The sequence below is a fragment of the Nylanderia fulva genome, unplaced genomic scaffold (genome assembly GCF_048542155.1).
Source record: "Nylanderia fulva isolate GAGA-0341 unplaced genomic scaffold, ASM4854215v1 Scaffold33, whole genome shotgun sequence".
NCBI classification, from domain to species: Eukaryota; Metazoa; Arthropoda; class Insecta; order Hymenoptera; family Formicidae; genus Nylanderia; species Nylanderia fulva.
In genome coordinates, this window is record NW_028190400.1 from 855054 (window position 1) to 871710 (window position 16657).

At 34.6% G+C, this 16657-nt stretch overlaps 2 protein-coding genes and 2 long non-coding RNA genes across 6 annotated transcripts in view; 1 reads left to right on the plus strand and 3 right to left on the minus strand.

Annotated features, from left to right (window-relative positions):
• The window catches only part of Gbs-70E (Glycogen binding subunit 70E), a 29210-nt gene extending 25131 nt beyond the window's left edge, over nucleotides 1-4079 (minus strand). For 2 of the 3 annotated variants that reach the window (XM_029298960.2, XM_029298959.2), the window contains exon 1: nucleotides 2417-4079. The gene's annotated coding sequence lies outside the window, so the exon portion shown is untranslated. The remainder of the gene's footprint in view (nucleotides 1-2416) is intronic. The other variant, XM_029298958.2, reaches the window with a different exon arrangement.
• On the plus strand, nucleotides 3082-6611 carry LOC146722334 (uncharacterized). Its single transcript, XR_014925211.1, has 2 exons — nucleotides 3082-3551; nucleotides 3632-6611. It is a non-coding gene; the product is annotated as an uncharacterized LOC146722334 (long non-coding RNA).
• Tnks (tankyrase) lies at nucleotides 5382-13820 on the minus strand. The gene is given in 13 exon segments (XM_029298955.2): nucleotides 5382-7773; nucleotides 7775-7864; nucleotides 7866-8288; nucleotides 8383-8915; nucleotides 9042-9473; nucleotides 9690-10075; nucleotides 10359-10587; nucleotides 10737-10867; nucleotides 10973-11306; nucleotides 11409-11662; nucleotides 11861-12186; nucleotides 12302-12504; nucleotides 13272-13820. Coding segments are annotated over 13 exon segments (3618 nt in total). The 5' UTR covers nucleotides 13471-13820; the 3' UTR covers nucleotides 5382-7695.
• A 617-nt stretch (nucleotides 13821-14437) lies between these two features.
• On the minus strand, nucleotides 14438-14947 carry LOC146722335 (uncharacterized). The gene is made up of 2 exons (XR_014925210.1): nucleotides 14871-14947; nucleotides 14438-14803 (listed from the first exon to the last, which is right to left on the minus strand). It is a non-coding gene; the product is annotated as an uncharacterized LOC146722335 (long non-coding RNA).
• Nucleotides 14948-16657: the final 1710 nt, after the last annotated feature.

Here is a 16657-nt window from a genome sequence, read left to right on the forward strand (position 1 = left end):
TTGATTAAAATAAAATTATATTGATAAATTATGTAATAAAATTAAACTATTGTTTATTAATTAATGAAAAAAAATAATAAATTAATTAATAAAAAATTCTCCAGTTATTTAATTTTATAAAATTAAATAACTGGGGAATGTTTTGAGAGAACTGTCAGATTAAATTTATTTTAATTAATCATCAAACTTTTAAATAAATTATTGAATAAAATTGCAGTTTGTGCTTTTAACTAATTGTATGAAAATTCCTTAGCACGTCTAATTATGCAAGGCTTAAGTGTGGATAGCCAATTCACTAATGATACGATATAATACGTGAGTGAATTGCGCAGGTTGTGTCGTGTGCGGAAGTTATCTCGGATCTTGTTTGTAAACAAAGAATCCCCTTTAAGAAACGATAATACATGTGGTGAACGGTCGTTACTTCGGTTGGGTGTGAACAAATTCCGATCACGCGTGTAAATGATTAGAAGCCGTTTAATTAAAATTCACATATTATCTTTTAGTTCTAATTAATCTCCCGCTTAGAATATCGCGCAATGTCATGATAAAGTACGTAACAATTCCGATTAACGTCGCGCAATTATATCGGCATTTTTTACCAGGAAACAAAAATATTATATCGATAAACAAGGAGCAAAAGTTCAATTATACATATTTCACAAAGAAATTTTTTTATCAGTATTTTCCGCAATTAAAAACAACATAGTTTATGAGAGATTAGAAATTGATAATTTTTTGCATAACATTATTCTCATGCACGTTTTCCTAACACGTGTTTTTTACATCAAATCCTCGTTAAAATTTAACTTTTGTTAAAATAAAATTTTTATAGAGAATTTTTTCTAAAAGTTTCCTAGAAAAATTTATATCTGTAGAAATTAAATTTTTTCACTGTAATCTCATTCGAGTCACATTTATTTCAAAATCTGAACTTGTCTAATTCTATGCCTAAATTTAATATATCATAAAATACATCAGAATCGAAACATTAATTAATAAACAATAGCATTGATAATAAAGTGTCAAGCACGTACACAAAAGCTTTTGTTACATTGTTGGAGATAAACACGCACAAGTCGTATGCACGTAAAATGTAAAATTCGTGATTATAAGTCATTCTCAGACATAAAAGAAACATCCAGGCTAATGCAGATATAAGCATATTTCGCAGTGTGTCTGCAAATTGCATCTATAATCTATAACTACTGCACTATTGTGTTTGCTTGGAACACAGATACAATATTTCAGGATAATATTAATTTTTAATATTATAAATTTTTTAATATAACTACACACACACACTAAAAAAATTTATTGAATTCGAATAAGTATTTATTTTAATACTGCCAAATAATCATTTATTTGAAATTAATAATATTGAGATTTGACATAAAAAATATTTATTTGATATAAATCCTTTTCAAAACAAATAAATATTGATTTGTTTCAAATAAATGATTTATTAGGCAGTATTGAAATAAATATTTATAATTTAGTCATTTCTTTCAGTGTATAAATTTTTAGTTATATAAAAATTTAGTTATATAAAATATACTTCATGTTAATTACCATAATTTTATTTTGAACTAAATAGACTGAATTTTTATGTGAATATATCGTCGAATCTGGCAATAAGCTTATTGAAAAATGATGATGTTAACTTCAGCAATTTTTATCTAATTTTGTAATTACATGTTAAATGCACAATTCATTTTTATAAAGATATTATATTTTAATGTATATATACTTTAATATTGTGATCTCTGATTTAATAAGAGAAAAATATAAAAAAATATATCTTTCCATAGAGAATATAAAGAATGTTAAATTTTTGGAGCAAGAATGTCTCTCAAATACATATAGCAAAAACACAAATTATTACAATACAATTTTATTGTTTTATTGATTCGTCTTTCGGAATTAATAATATATTATTAAAAATTTTTGAATTTTTAAATTATATAAAATTAATTAATATTAATTATTGATGATATCGAAACCAACACACAATATGATTCTGACATATAAAAGATTTCAATATAAATATATTTTCTCTTCGTGTAAAAAAATATCCTTGGTATTTAGCAGCAAACTTGGTGACTTTAATTGTTACGATAGGAAACTTTATAATTTGAACAAAATATACTTTTTTTTTTAATTTCGTATGTTCTATTATTTTAGTGAACAGACTTTTTTACTTGCAAGCATGATGAAAAAATATCCTTTAACGCGAATTAAACTCAAATTGAAAATTAATGATGACTATACATAGTATACATTGTCGAATCGTTCGCATCGTAAGTGCTGGTAATAGAATCAATTTCGCGAGATCAAGCGTGCGAATGTACGCATCACCCACGCGTCAGATGCTATTAAACCAATAAAGAGTGATAAAGAGTAGCAAATTACTTACCGTTTCTCTGCAGTAACGACAGACTCCTGCGACACGACGAGGAATGGGATTTAAAGAAAATTTCCTTCCGTTTCTCAACAACTTCCGCCGACGTTCCTCTTTCTTCCTCAGGAGAGCATTCCCCGTTTTTTACTCCGCAACCTCAGAATCGGTAATCGTGTTGTTGAAGTTGTCCTCTTCTTTCTCTTCCTTGAAATCTCTTATACGACAGTACATGACATCGCGATGTTTCGCGACTGTTAAATTTCGATCTTTATTACGAAGGATGTGTAATAATCTCTTCTCTCTCTCCTCTCATGTGATGATGCTAACCGCGGCCTAGCGCATCGCACGCCTGTCCGTCACCGACTCCGTCGCACACGACCGACAGCGGGCGTCTTATCTTAATCCGTTCGACATTCGATCGGACGTTCCTCGAGCGATATTACGAAAAGTCGCGAGATCGCGATATCGTTCGAACGAAGCGAGAGTTGACAAAAAAATAACAACTCTCCGCCTTCGAGAGCTCGGACGACGTTCGCGCCGTTCAATCAACGCGGTACCAATCCACCTTCGGCTACGTCCGTCGCACGTTTGAACGCGAGCCGGCCGGCGCGGCGCAGGCGACGCGAAGGCGCGCACGCATGCGCACCTAATGTCACGAGTGACATTCGTGATCGAGAAGCGTCTGCGAATCGAAGCAGCGCGGAGTCACGTGCTTCTTGCACTTCTCGCGCTTGCAGCCATCGGACTTGATTTTCTCCCATATATGCATATACATATAGTGGCGACACGATTTTAATATTCTCAGGTTTTCGTCTCTGCGAGCTTTTAAATGTCCTTTTTAAATGTGTCGCCTATTTATCGCGAAAAATATCGCATCTCGCTCCCTTCCGCTTTTTGAAAAAATTTGCATATACCGCGACGCACTGATTTAATTGATTGATTCGTCTGGAGTTCGACCTTGCAAACTTTGCACGTGTAACTTTGACGTAACCGGTGCCAAATCCCCTTCGACGGTCGGCCAATGCGTTTCCGCGGAATTTTCCCGCGAGTAAGCGCTTGTATATTAATAGCACACGGCTGTAACATAAAATATGCGTGTAGCGATAAACAGGTGTCATTGACGCATCGGATTGAGTTGGATGTAATGACGGTGCGCATTCTGATATATTTTTAGTATTAACAGACGTGTTGTACGATTTTCACGCTGCATAAAATTTATCTTTTTTTCAGGCATCGTGTGTGAAAAGATTTCGTGGAAATAAATGATATTTATATGTCGCGAGATTTAAGTTTTCGTGTGATGAAATGTGTATCTTCTTTTGCTTATTCTTATACGGTAAAAAGCGATACATATTAAATGATACTTTGTAATTAACAGGACGCGAGATAAAGAATAAACAAGTGGCAGAAAATATTACGAGTTGCAGCATTGGGATTCTTTTTAATGGCATTGCGAGATAAAGAGTTAAAAAAAGATATTAATATCGCGGAAAAGATGATTATAAAGTGCCACTTAATGGCGCCAACGATATGTCGATTCATCGAACGAGATATACACGACACGTGAACACGCGTCGCGTTAACATAATTTCTAAAAGATTCATCGCCGCGTAATTTTCCATTTGACGAGACGAGCGACGAGAACGTGACAGCACTCGAAACGAGAACAGACGATCGGTATTGGACGTTGCAATTTAATTTTTGCAAATTTTTCCCTTCATCCGTGGAATATATATCAGTCGAACCGGACTTGTTTTTGCTCTCATTGATACTGATGAGAAAATATCGCTGAAAAAACGCGAAACGATACCCTTTACAGTTTAAAGTTTAGCGCCACATTATAGCGACAAAGTATATAGAAAAATTTCTAAAAAAGATTGCTTTCGATATATGTGCGTATAAAAAAAATGTATTTGCGCTTTCTGCACGTTAAAAGCACGTGTTACGTTGTGATCAGATATTATCATGCAAATTGATCTCGATACTAATCAGCGCTCAGACATGACGTGATCATGTGTTGCATCAATTATAAATTATAATAGCATATGTTTTAGCATTTAATTAACAGAGCGCATTCCGCAGTTATTTTTAATCTCTTAAAATTCATTATTTTGTTAAGAGAGTAAAATAGAAAAAAAATATTTTTGATAAATGAAGATCTAATATATCAGAGAGAAATTTTCGCGCGCAATAAATATCACTCCTCTTTTAATTATAAGAGATACTTTGATAGACATAACTTTTTGTTTGATGAAAAAAGAAGAAATCTTTTTTCTTAATCTATATCAAAATGTATACTGTATGCTTAAGTAATTTATCTGTTGTGTAAGGGATATAATGTAATTGCGTTATTACAAAATCATTGCGTTATATCAAAATGTGTATAAAGTATATCTGTTCAGAATATGAATACATCTTGTATCGTACAGAAAAAGTTTTGCAAATATTCCATGAATGATGTAACATAATATACATAATTCGTAAAGTATAATACATGACTAACGGATGATTGAATAGATAGACATAGAAATATTCCTATGTCTAGGTATTATGGAATGAAAAAAGTCGAGGGATGCTCGCAGACACAATGTTGTGAATAAATTGTTTATCGTTTACTGTATATATAAATAGTATCTCGCGATATAACTGTGCAACACGCGCTAAAATTATTTACGATTTAATGATTTTGTTGATGCAATTTTTTATGATACATGCATACATGAAAATATTGATGCTTTTGTCTGTGAGTTGAGAGAGAAACGAGATGTTTGTTATTGGCTGATAAGAAAATTCACAAATATCGGTGTTAATTCTAATAAACATGTATTATTGTATAACGGAGTAAAATTTTAATATTTGTTACACGGATGATTTATAGAGAGGGAAAGGAAGAATATGTGTTTCTTTTTCATGTGTGAATTAATAAAAAAAATCGCACAATAAGAGGATAAAATTAAAGTAAAGACAAAAAACTCATATGTTAACAATTAAAGAAAGTCATTGTTTTTCTCTTCATAAGTCTCTCGTTCTCTTACAAGTAGAACACAGTGGTAATATGTATGCACTTCATATATGTATATCACTCTGATCTATTACTGCATATCTGCTTTACATAAAAATATTGTAATATCGGCATTTTCATGCTTTAGCAAATGCAGCAGCGCAGAGATTAGCTCTGTGTCCATGTCCTGTGTCACAGATAAGTATTTTATTTAAAATGAATTGAAAACTCCCCTATAAAAACACAAAGAGTCACCCCATCACCTAGAGAATAACTATTAAAACTATTGCAATTGTGGTGTTCGTTTTCCGCTGTTTACGGTCGTATTATCTTTATGTATATTTACGTAGTTGTTTCTCTTTATGTAATTGCGACGAACTAATTTTGTATTCAGAATGTTTCAAAAATGTATGATCAAATTTTAAGAGTATATTCTCATCATAAGGTTGAGAAACTCATATAAACGTGGGTTCGAAAACGCTTCTTTCAATTCTTTTCCAAATTATAAACACTTTTTATTTGCAACAGACAATTTGCCGTAATAATTACATCAATTTTTAATTATTAAGACATTTCAAAACTCTTCTGTTGCTATTGTGAAAATAGCAAATACTCCGAAATCGTGTGATATAAAGTACGAAATACTGCAGACATTTTTTAATGTTTTTCCACGAAACATCGGTGCGAGGCATTCAGAAAGAAATCATTTTTAGCAATTTCTTTATTGAAGTGTTTCTAAGCGTTCTTTAATTAAGTTTCTCAAAGTCTGTTGTAAATTAAAAAAAAAAAATGTATTTGGAAAAAAAGCGTTTCCTCACGTTCATTTGATTTTTTTTTCATCTTAGGTGAGTAGAATACGCTTTTAAAATTTAGCTATCTATTTTTAAAACGTTCTGTATATTCTGAACAGTTTAAGACGGTATTTTTAATGAGATCAGAATGTCTTCGATATTCGCCATTCGCAAAATTCAATTTGCTTAGAAAAATTATCATTCTTTGAACGGCGTTAAGCGAAATAAAGCTAATTCGATTATTTAGTAATTCGTTTTTATAAATACTTTAATCGATGTCATAATAATTTGCAGCTACGTATTATACCCGGCCCTGATAATGCTTACGAGTTCAGTTTTTAGAGTTAATTGTAACACGTAGATATCTTTTGATATCTTTTTTCCCCAAAAACAGATTGACATTAATAAAATAGCTATATTATCTTGGTAAAAAGAGCCTGTACAGTATTTGAAATATCGCTATCGAATTATATAGGAACCCCATTGATTACATTTACGAAATATTAAAGAATATATAATCATAAATTCTATATACAATACTTACACTAAGACTATAAATGTATATGCATTGCAAGTAAAGTCCGAAATGCAAAAGATGCATCTACATAATTAAATAAATTAATATACTTTGTAATGTACAAAATAATAACATACAGATATATTTCTCTCGATTAGATTGCTTCTTAAAATAAAAACACAAAAATTATTCATATCACGTAATGCCGAAAAAATTTTCAATAATTATAGATATCATTATTTAATTAAAAAAAAATTATATTTGTACATATAAATATACATTTTATCACACACATTGTAGACTTTACTTACAATGTATATATCAAATAAATGAATTTAATTTATATTATATACTATTAAATATCGCGTGTGAGACGGGCCAGTTAAATTAAATTTTTTCTTCGATGATTTTATATACTTTCAAGATCAAATATTTTTTTCCTTTTTCTTAATTTCTTCATGCAAAGCATGTCAAGCGTGTCAATTATAGATTAGGTTTCCCATATGTATACAAATATGCCATTGCAATTTCTTTTAATACTGACTAATCCTAAGAACACACTAATCGACACATCAAATTAGATGTAAGAGATGCACACAGCAATCTATATCGATATATACATCATGACCAATATGCATCTCTCTATCTCTGCTTGACGGTTTAGACTGAGCTTAAATATTATCACGTTTAAATGCTAGAAACAAGCTATTATAACGGCCATTCCTGTTTTCACAGTAATTTAGATGTTATTTTGGAATAGAATATATTCTATAAGTGCATATATTTCGGTCACACACATAAACACGCGCGCGCGCACACTGTTATTTTGTTTACAGTTCCACTCTAATCAATTAAAAATGGAAGAACCGATGGAGTTGGATACGAAATAGCTCGCCCTTTATGTCCGCGACAATGCGCCGCATGTCCTCGGTCTCTGACAGCAACAGAGACTGCGCAATCTCGCCGCGGGACTTAGCTCTTTCGATCACCGTTCCTCGACGCCCTCGTTACCGCCGCTTTCCTGCTGGGGTCTCGCAATTTGATATGTGATAAGATATTCAGGGATAAGCTTGTTCGCCTCGATAAACAACGTATTCGGGGAATACCAAGCCTCCCTGCGACGGTCTACCCATCACACTATGGTGACCGGGAGGGAGCGTGCGCCATTTTCATCGCCGAGAATTGTAAAAACGACTTACCGAGGGTAACTCTACACAGCAGTAAATGCCTGTGGCAAATATAACAGCTTCTGTCCTTATGCGCGGGACATCCGGTGCCTCCGCATATACCGTAAACATACTGGTTACTCTTACTGCTGTGTTCCGCAAAATATATCCCAGCGCCGAACATTCCGCCGATGTACGCGTGTCGCTCGTCGAATCCTTTCTGAACGATCGCGTTGATGAACGGACTTCCGTGGAACAGCATTCTCTCATTCGCCTGGGACACGGTCGAACTGGAAGTGCCCCTCGGTCCAGTGCCGGGAGACGCGGGAGCGGCGGCACCGACTTCTTCAGCGACTTCCTGTCTTCTATGAGCGTAACGCTCCCACAACTTACGATTCTGAACTTTTTGTATCTGGAAAATGTACAAGATATTTTTGAATATGCCGAAAAAATATTATTAATTATTTCTTATACTTCTGATATAGTTAAATAGAAATTATACGTACTCTAACTATATTGTATCGTGAAAAGATACCGCCAGAGTGGCCATTGTCCCTGTGTTGCCTAATAGTACTTTGCATTTCTTCTTCAACGGCTAAGAATTCTTTGTCCTCCGCTAATAAATCCACTAATAATGTCCCGGGATTTATGGAAGGCTGCCAAAGAGAGCCCGCTGCTGTGTTCAATAGTTTGTCCATGCCTTTAATTAATTTATGCCTATAACCATAAGCTGACACTCCAACTTGCTTTAAATCCTCGTGACCCATTTCCGCCAGTATATCTAAAGTAATTTGCTCGCGTTCGAACAGCTCGAGTAAATGTTCCAAACCGAGGCTCTGTAGGAAACCAGCGACAGTCGTGATGGAACCGTTGTGTTCTTTACATAAATCCTTGGACTCTTTTTCGGAGCATGGTTCGCTCGGTGGCATTGGACTCAGACACGATGTCGGACGAGCCAGTGGTACGCATAGAGTCATAGCCGCTCCGGATGGCATGATAACTGTTTCTTGAGTGAGTGGCGGCGGCGGTGTAACGGGAACTAGGTAGAAGAGATTAACAAATGTTATTAGAATCTTTTCTGCATCTTTTCTACATTTCGAATCTTTTATGTTTTAATTAAGCTCGAAGAATTTTTATATGATATATCATTACAAAATATTCTTACCGGATATGATACTGGGTGGCCTACTGTTGACAGGATTGCTGCCAGTACTGTTCACCATATTGCCAGATGGTACTGATGGGACGATTTGTTGAGAAGCCATAGCATCTTGTAACAGACACCTTACATCGTCCGCGCTGGCTAGATCCACCGGAGTCTGTCCCTCTTGATTTTTCAGGAACGGATCGGCGCCATGCGCAAGCAGAAGGGCGCACAGTTGCGTTCGACCTTTCTGCGCAGCTTCATGAAGCGGTGTAAATCCCCATTTATCAGTCGCGTTCACTACAGTATTATATTTAATGAGCAAGGCTGCAATATCCAAGTGACCATAACTCGACGCGTTATGCAAAGGAATAAGGCCGCCTTTATCCTGCGCGTTTACATCTGCCCCACGTTCCAGCAAGAATTCAGCTACCTCCAGGTTATTGTACCCCGCTGTATTAAGAGAAAAAACTGTCTATATATAAAACTATACATAAAAATAAAATCTATTTTTCAATCTTTTTAAAAGAAAATTTAATTTTTTTATATTAATTTTTTTATATTTATAACAAAATAATATATAATAACTAAAGAAAACAATTTAAAATTAAGAACAGAAAGAAAAGAGAAAAGATTTCGATATTTATATAAAAATAATATATAAATTACCAGCCAAATGTAATGGAGTACTATTGCGTCCTTGCGCATCCCGACAATTAATGTTGTCTTGCGTAACTAATCGTTGAACTCTAGCTAAATTGCCTTTTTTTGCAGCGTCTAGGAGAGCACTATTTCCACGCAAGAGATCCGCTACATCCTGATCACCGTCTCTCACCAGATCCAATGGTGTCGCGCCGTCTCTGTTCTTTTTAGTAGCATCTGCTCCGTGTCTTAATAGTAATCGAACTATTTCGTATTTGCCTTTAGCGGCGGCTTCGTGAAGAGGTGTAAATTTCCACAAATCGGCGACATTCACGGACGCACCGTGTTTTACCAATAATTCTGTGACTTCGTAGTGGCCATAAGAGCAAGCGTTGTGAAGAGGAACCAATCCGCTATATTAAAAAATAAATATATTAAAAATATAGTATTAAAAATAAATATATGTATATGCGCTATATTTTATTAAATTTTATTAATTTTATTCAGAGCAGTTTAATTAAATTATAGATAAAGATTTTTTTGGATTACAATAGATAAAAAAAATGTAAGTCTACTGAGAAATATGTTATGTAAATATTAAAGTACAATCAATGGAAAGATAATATTGTAAATTATTTATTTTAAAGATAAAAAAAGATTATAGCACAAGTACTTTATGATAATATTATTAATTACCCTTTATCTTTGGCATGCACATCTGCACCATGTGCTAATAGGTACTCTACAACCGGCACTCTATTAAAACCCGCTGCGAAATGCAGCGGAGTCGAGTGCCTTCCGTCCAAATCACGGCAATTTACCGCGTGCGGATTGGCCTGCAAAATTCTTTCCACCGCTGCAAGATCGCCAGATTTGCTCGCTTCCAAGAGTTGTGCTTCCACATCATCGGTTCCACTCGGCGGATCTGTAAAGTCAAACTTAAAAATGAAAATTGTTCTCCCGAAATCCAGATTAAATAAATAATATATATAATATATATAATATCTACAAATAAAATTATATATCTATAAATAAGATAAAATAAATAAACTAACAATAAAAGAAATATCTTACCCTGCAATATTTTTAACACATTCTCGGCAGCGATTTGCGCCGCGGTGTATCCTTGAAGAGATACTATCGACGGGTCGACATTGTATGATAAGAGTATTCTGCAAGCCTGTACGTTATCCTCTCTAGCACACCTAGTAAGAAAATAATTAATGATTTATGAACTAATGTGATCGAAACTAAAGTATTTCTTTCTATAGAAGCGAGATGAAAACAGTGATTTTCCAGAACAAAGATACCTGTGCAACGCGGTTTGTCCTAAGCCGTCCAGCGCGTTGACCTTCGCATTATGTCGAAGTAATATATCCATCGCGTCGTAATGCGAATGATCAGTCGCTACGTGAAGCGGCGTAAGAAAGTCTTTATTTTTTTCATTCATGGCAGCATTTTTTCACATCAAGGTCTCGATAACTTGCTTTCGCTTCGGATAAGGTGACGCCACTGCACAATGCATCGGTGTATCCCCGGTATAAGGGTGCTTGAAATTGACGATTTCTTGGGATAGATATTTTTTTAGTTTCGTAAGATCTGCCTGCCTGCAGGCGTCTAATAGGCAGTGACCTTTATACTCGTCTGAAAGTAATAAGTATTAAACGTACACCAATTATAAAATATGTAAAATTATGTTCACAAATATAACAATAGAAAGTATAATAAATTCGCTTTAAAACTCACAAGCTAATCTTTCTTGTAATTCGAGTGTCGGTGCTACGTCGATAGCGCTCTTACTATGGCAGTTTAATTGCGTTGGATCCGCACCTTCGCTCAACAATAAGGAACAAACCTCTGCTCTGGATTTACTCGCGGCTTCGTGCAACGGAGTAAATGTCCAGAGATCACTGGCATTGACAGCAGCGCCGTGCTTCAAAAGTGCCTCAGTCACTTCAAAGTGGCCATATGAACAGGCATTATGAAGTGGTACGAGACCTCTGTAAAAGAATTAAGGATTAGAATTTCAATAGATTTTAATTCGATTTCGACACATGGCTTGAATAAAAAACTATGATAAACAAAACTGAAATAAAAAATAATTAGCATATAAATAAGATATAGTAAAGAATAATTTTTTGAAGATTATACTCATTGAGATGTAAATATGTAAGTTGGGTGTTGGCACATATACTAACCCTTTATCCTTGGCATGCACATCTGCACCGTTCTGAAGAAGGATCTGTACAACTCTAGATCTATTGTATCCAGCTGCCAAATGCAAAGGTGTAGATCTTCTACCGTCACTGGCGTGACAATTGACATTAAGAGGATTTAGCAGCTGTAACAATCGTTCCTCGTTTCCGGATCTAGCAGCTTCTAAGAGCTCGTCTTTTCTATATTCTCCTGTTAGTACTGATTTAGTAGAAGCATCAGCTACCTCTAATGCAGTCTTTCCTTCTGTATTCCTAATGTTTACATCTGCACCATGCTGTAGCAGAGTAATACATACGTCTATTTTACCCTGTCAAGTACAAATGAAGATGAAAAAGTTAGACACCATTTCCATCTTCGATTCTTATTACGCATGACAAAAAAATCACGTTAATAAGTAATTTTTCTTGTTACAAAATAAGCACCTTAATCGCTGCCTCATGTAAAGGCGTGAAATTCCAATTATCCCTTGTATTTGGACTTGCTCCTGCTTCTAAAAGTAATCTCACGACGTCGCAATGTCCAAAGGAACATGCATTGTGTAATGGATGTAAACCACCATCATCACGTGCCTGAATTGATGCACCAGCAGATAGGAGAAATTCTACAACGTCCTTTCTACCGTATCCTAAATTTTAAAATTAAACAAAAATTTTTAAATTTCATGTAATATATATTGTATATAAAATTTATTATATTATAATATATATATATATATATATTAGAATAGTTATTAATACATTATATATACAGGGAAGTTTGACATTTACAATAAAATTTATAACAATTAATATAATGGTATTATAATTGAATAAAATGCATAAAATATGATCATATAAGTGACATAAAATAGATATTAAATAGATATCAAAGTTTTAAATTTAAATAATTTATATATATCTTTAACTAAATCATATCAGAATCTATCGCTCTTGTCAAACTTTTTTTATTAAAAAATTTCATATTCTTATGCAAGAATTTTTATATCTCTTTAAAGAAAAATTTAACATGCAATGTTTTATTATTCATTTTTCTTCTTTAGATTATCTGTCTTTCCATCAATTTGATTTGAAGTTTATTTATGTAAAATGATCTTCGAAATATTGCAAGTTACAAACACAAAAAATAAAAAACAAATTTAAAGAATTAAAAAAAAATGAACTTAAAAAGTAAATAAATTTATACCGTTAATAATAAATTTCGATCAACGGTATAAGAAATATCGTTGCAATTTAACAATTCCGTTGAAAACAGGCTGCGATCAGCTGGGACGTGACGCTGGCCGATTAACCTTCCTCGATTATCGCAAAAAATCCACGTGTTTACAAAAACCTTGATATTCTCCGCGGGAGAAACGAAATACCAAGAACGGAAAAGCTCCGGACGAGTACTCACCAGCTGCAAAGTGCAGGGGGGTGGACTTGCGTCCAGCGGTGTCGCGGGCGTTGACCGTCTTCGGGTTGACCAACGCCTTCACCTTGGCGAGATCGCCGGTCTTGCAGGCCTCGAAGAGCTCGCGCAGCGGATCTCCGCCACCCGATCCCGGCAGCGAGTCCACCGCATTCGCCGTCAGCGTCGATCTGCGACCTGCCATTTTTTCACACCGCCATTTTCACGCCGTCGCGCCGTCCGACGTGATCATCGGTGGATCCGCGACGCAGTTGCGACAGACAGACAGGTACGGTTTTCACCAACGTTCAACCAGCCATGTCCGACCGCACCGCACGTTTATTACGTTATTTACGACGGACGGACGGACGTACGGACGGGTTGCTAGGGAAGCAACTGGCGACATTTTGCATTTCCGACGCGCCGTCCTGACAAGTGTACTATATCGCCACAGATTAATAGACAGATCGCCAAAGGCCTGCCTAAAGAAGAGACCGCCATCTTCGTGCGATAGACTTTGCCCCTTACCGACACACTTTGCCCCTGGTTCGAGTCCGTGCTAAATTTCGTAGACTTGAACCAAAAGACTTTGCCCCTGGTTCGAGTCCGTGCTAAATTTCGTAGACTCGACCAGAGAGAAGGATGAGAGTGGTCATCCCCTCGATTTAGCTGCAACCGGAATTCAAAGCGCCTCTATGTGCACAAAACGTGCACATTGAACTACGTAGCCATGTGCACGATGCTCCCGAGTGGTAACAGGCTATGTGCACGGTACGTGGTTCGATTCCGTGCTATGTGCACAGATGAGCGCCAGTAACACGTAGCTGTTAAAGGAGATGAGTTCGAGACCTCGCAGGGCCAATTTTTTTTTTTTTTTTTTTTAGTACGACTATATTTGTCAATTTAATGAAATCCTTTTAATTATTGTGGAATAAAGAGATAAAATGCATTTCTCAAGCGTACGCGAGAAAATCGAAATCAAAAATAATGAGTGCCGTATAAATACGTATGGAATAGAGCGTTATATCGAAGAGCGTGTGGCGTAGCGTTAAGGGGCTAGACACGTACCGTCGAGGTTAGAGGTTCGATTCTCAAGGAGTGACTTTTTTTTTAATATTTTTTTATTTTAAATAAAATTTTTTTTTACCATAAAATGTAATTTTTACACAAAATAAATGTAAATAACACGATTTATTTACTTATAACACGTATATTACAAAAATGCATTTTTCTTTGCCTCAAAAAGCCGTGAAAAGCCGTCTGTAGAATAGCTGTATGCGATAGGAACTTGTATGATTATCTGTTTAATTAAAAATTATCCGAATTATGTCGTGTTTGGTGTCGTTGAAATCGCAAAAATCTCAATAATCCATTAATATTATTTTCGAATAGATAAAATGCAAAATAAAGGTTTTAGTTTTTCACTTATAAGATGTTTATATTTGTGAATTGCCATGGATGGGGAAGCCTATTGTTCGTCACCGGCATCGTCGCCGTCGTCAAGATCGTTTTCATAACGGTTATTAATATAACGTTTTCTAGACAAAAAAAATAATATAAAATCGTTCTAATGTGTTATACAAAAATATGTTTTTATAAACTTACAGCAGTTCGGGACCTCTTCTCTCGTCAAGCGTTGAAGACGAACTGAAACTGATCATCACAATCGCACGCACACACACACGCGCATCGTTTTTTATTCGCACAGGATTCGCGAACCGTTCGGCGAGATCAGAAAAACGCGGCAAAGAAACACTTCAACGTAATCCATACGTAAACATACATAATATCTGACATATTTTATTAAAAAAAACAAAGAATATATATATATATTTGTTTCATATATCATATCAATATATATTATATATTGATATAAATAAGTAAATCAATTTTATAAACTCACCACTATTGCGTAACCATAAATCATGTCTCGCACCCGTTTGTAATGGAAATCGAAATAAACGTTTTCCATCTTTTGTCCTAATATTTGTGCAATTTAAATACACACATTTATCGTAAAACCGGTGTTTACTCGACATTGTAAAATAAAAATAATAATTAGCACCAACACCAAAAAAAAAAGAAAATTAAAAAATGCGAAATTAAAGAAAACAGGACACTAACAAATAAACAACTAACACTAAAATAATCTTAATTAAAAAACTAATTATAGTTAAAATTAATATGAAAGAAACAAATATACTAAACACGCGTACACAACACGTAAAATTTATTTATTTCAAGGAAAAACAGCGTAAAGCGATCTCTATCGTATTATAACTCTGAGCGTATTATGCGATGCAATCTGTGGCACAGCGAGTGGACTGATTGTCGTATACAGATTGCAAGAAACATTTGAACTAAAAAAAATTGAATATCTAAATTATGTGTGTGGGCGTTTGCATTAATAATTAAATTCCTTGCAGAATTAAAAAATAATTTATTTTGTTCCATTACAAAAAAAATTATCAAATAATGATATATTGATTATTACACATTTATACACATAATAACTTATTTGAAAAAAGTGAAAAAAAAATCTGAAAAAGGCAGGGGTTTGAACTTGAAATGTCCACGATTTCAGCTCGTCATCTTAGTTGCTCGGCTACGCATGCTACTTGACGTTCTTTTATACCGGCATGATACATTAGGCATGGAAACTTTAAATAATTGTACATTATTGCACGTTGACATTGCACTTCATATTAATAGAAGCGGCGATAAATATTAAATATAATATAATATATATTAAAAATTACATTCCAAAATCCAGGTGGTCGAACAATTAATCGTTCTTTTTATTTTAATTAAAATAAGATTTATATATTTCATTACACATATACATATATATATATATATTTTAATAATTATATTTTAGTTTTTATACAAATTATATAAATACATATATATATATATATATATATATATAAATAAAGAGAAAAGATCGCACATATACAGAATGAATACGTGATACTGTGTTAACACGAAAATTATGGGCGTAGCACGGACTCGCACCAAATACAAACTTTATCGACCCTGCCAGAAAATGGGTGTGCAGTTAGTTCCGATATTAAAAACGGGTGCGAGGGGCGCTTCAAGCAGTCCCGTAAAAACGGTAACAGCCAAAACGCCGGCCTGGCCGCTCTCATCTTTCTCTCTGCTTGAACCAAAAGACTTTGCCCCTGGTTCGAGTCCGTGCTAAATTTCGTAGACTCGACCAAAAGACTTTGCCCCTGGTGCAAGTCCAGGCTAAATTCGTTTGACATTACCAACAGACTTTGCCCCTGGTGCGAATCCAGGCTAATTGATCATGAGACCAATTTGAGAGATTTGGCCCCCGTTGTGTGTGTGTGAGAGAGAGAGAGAGAGAGAGAGAGAGAGAGAGAAAGAGA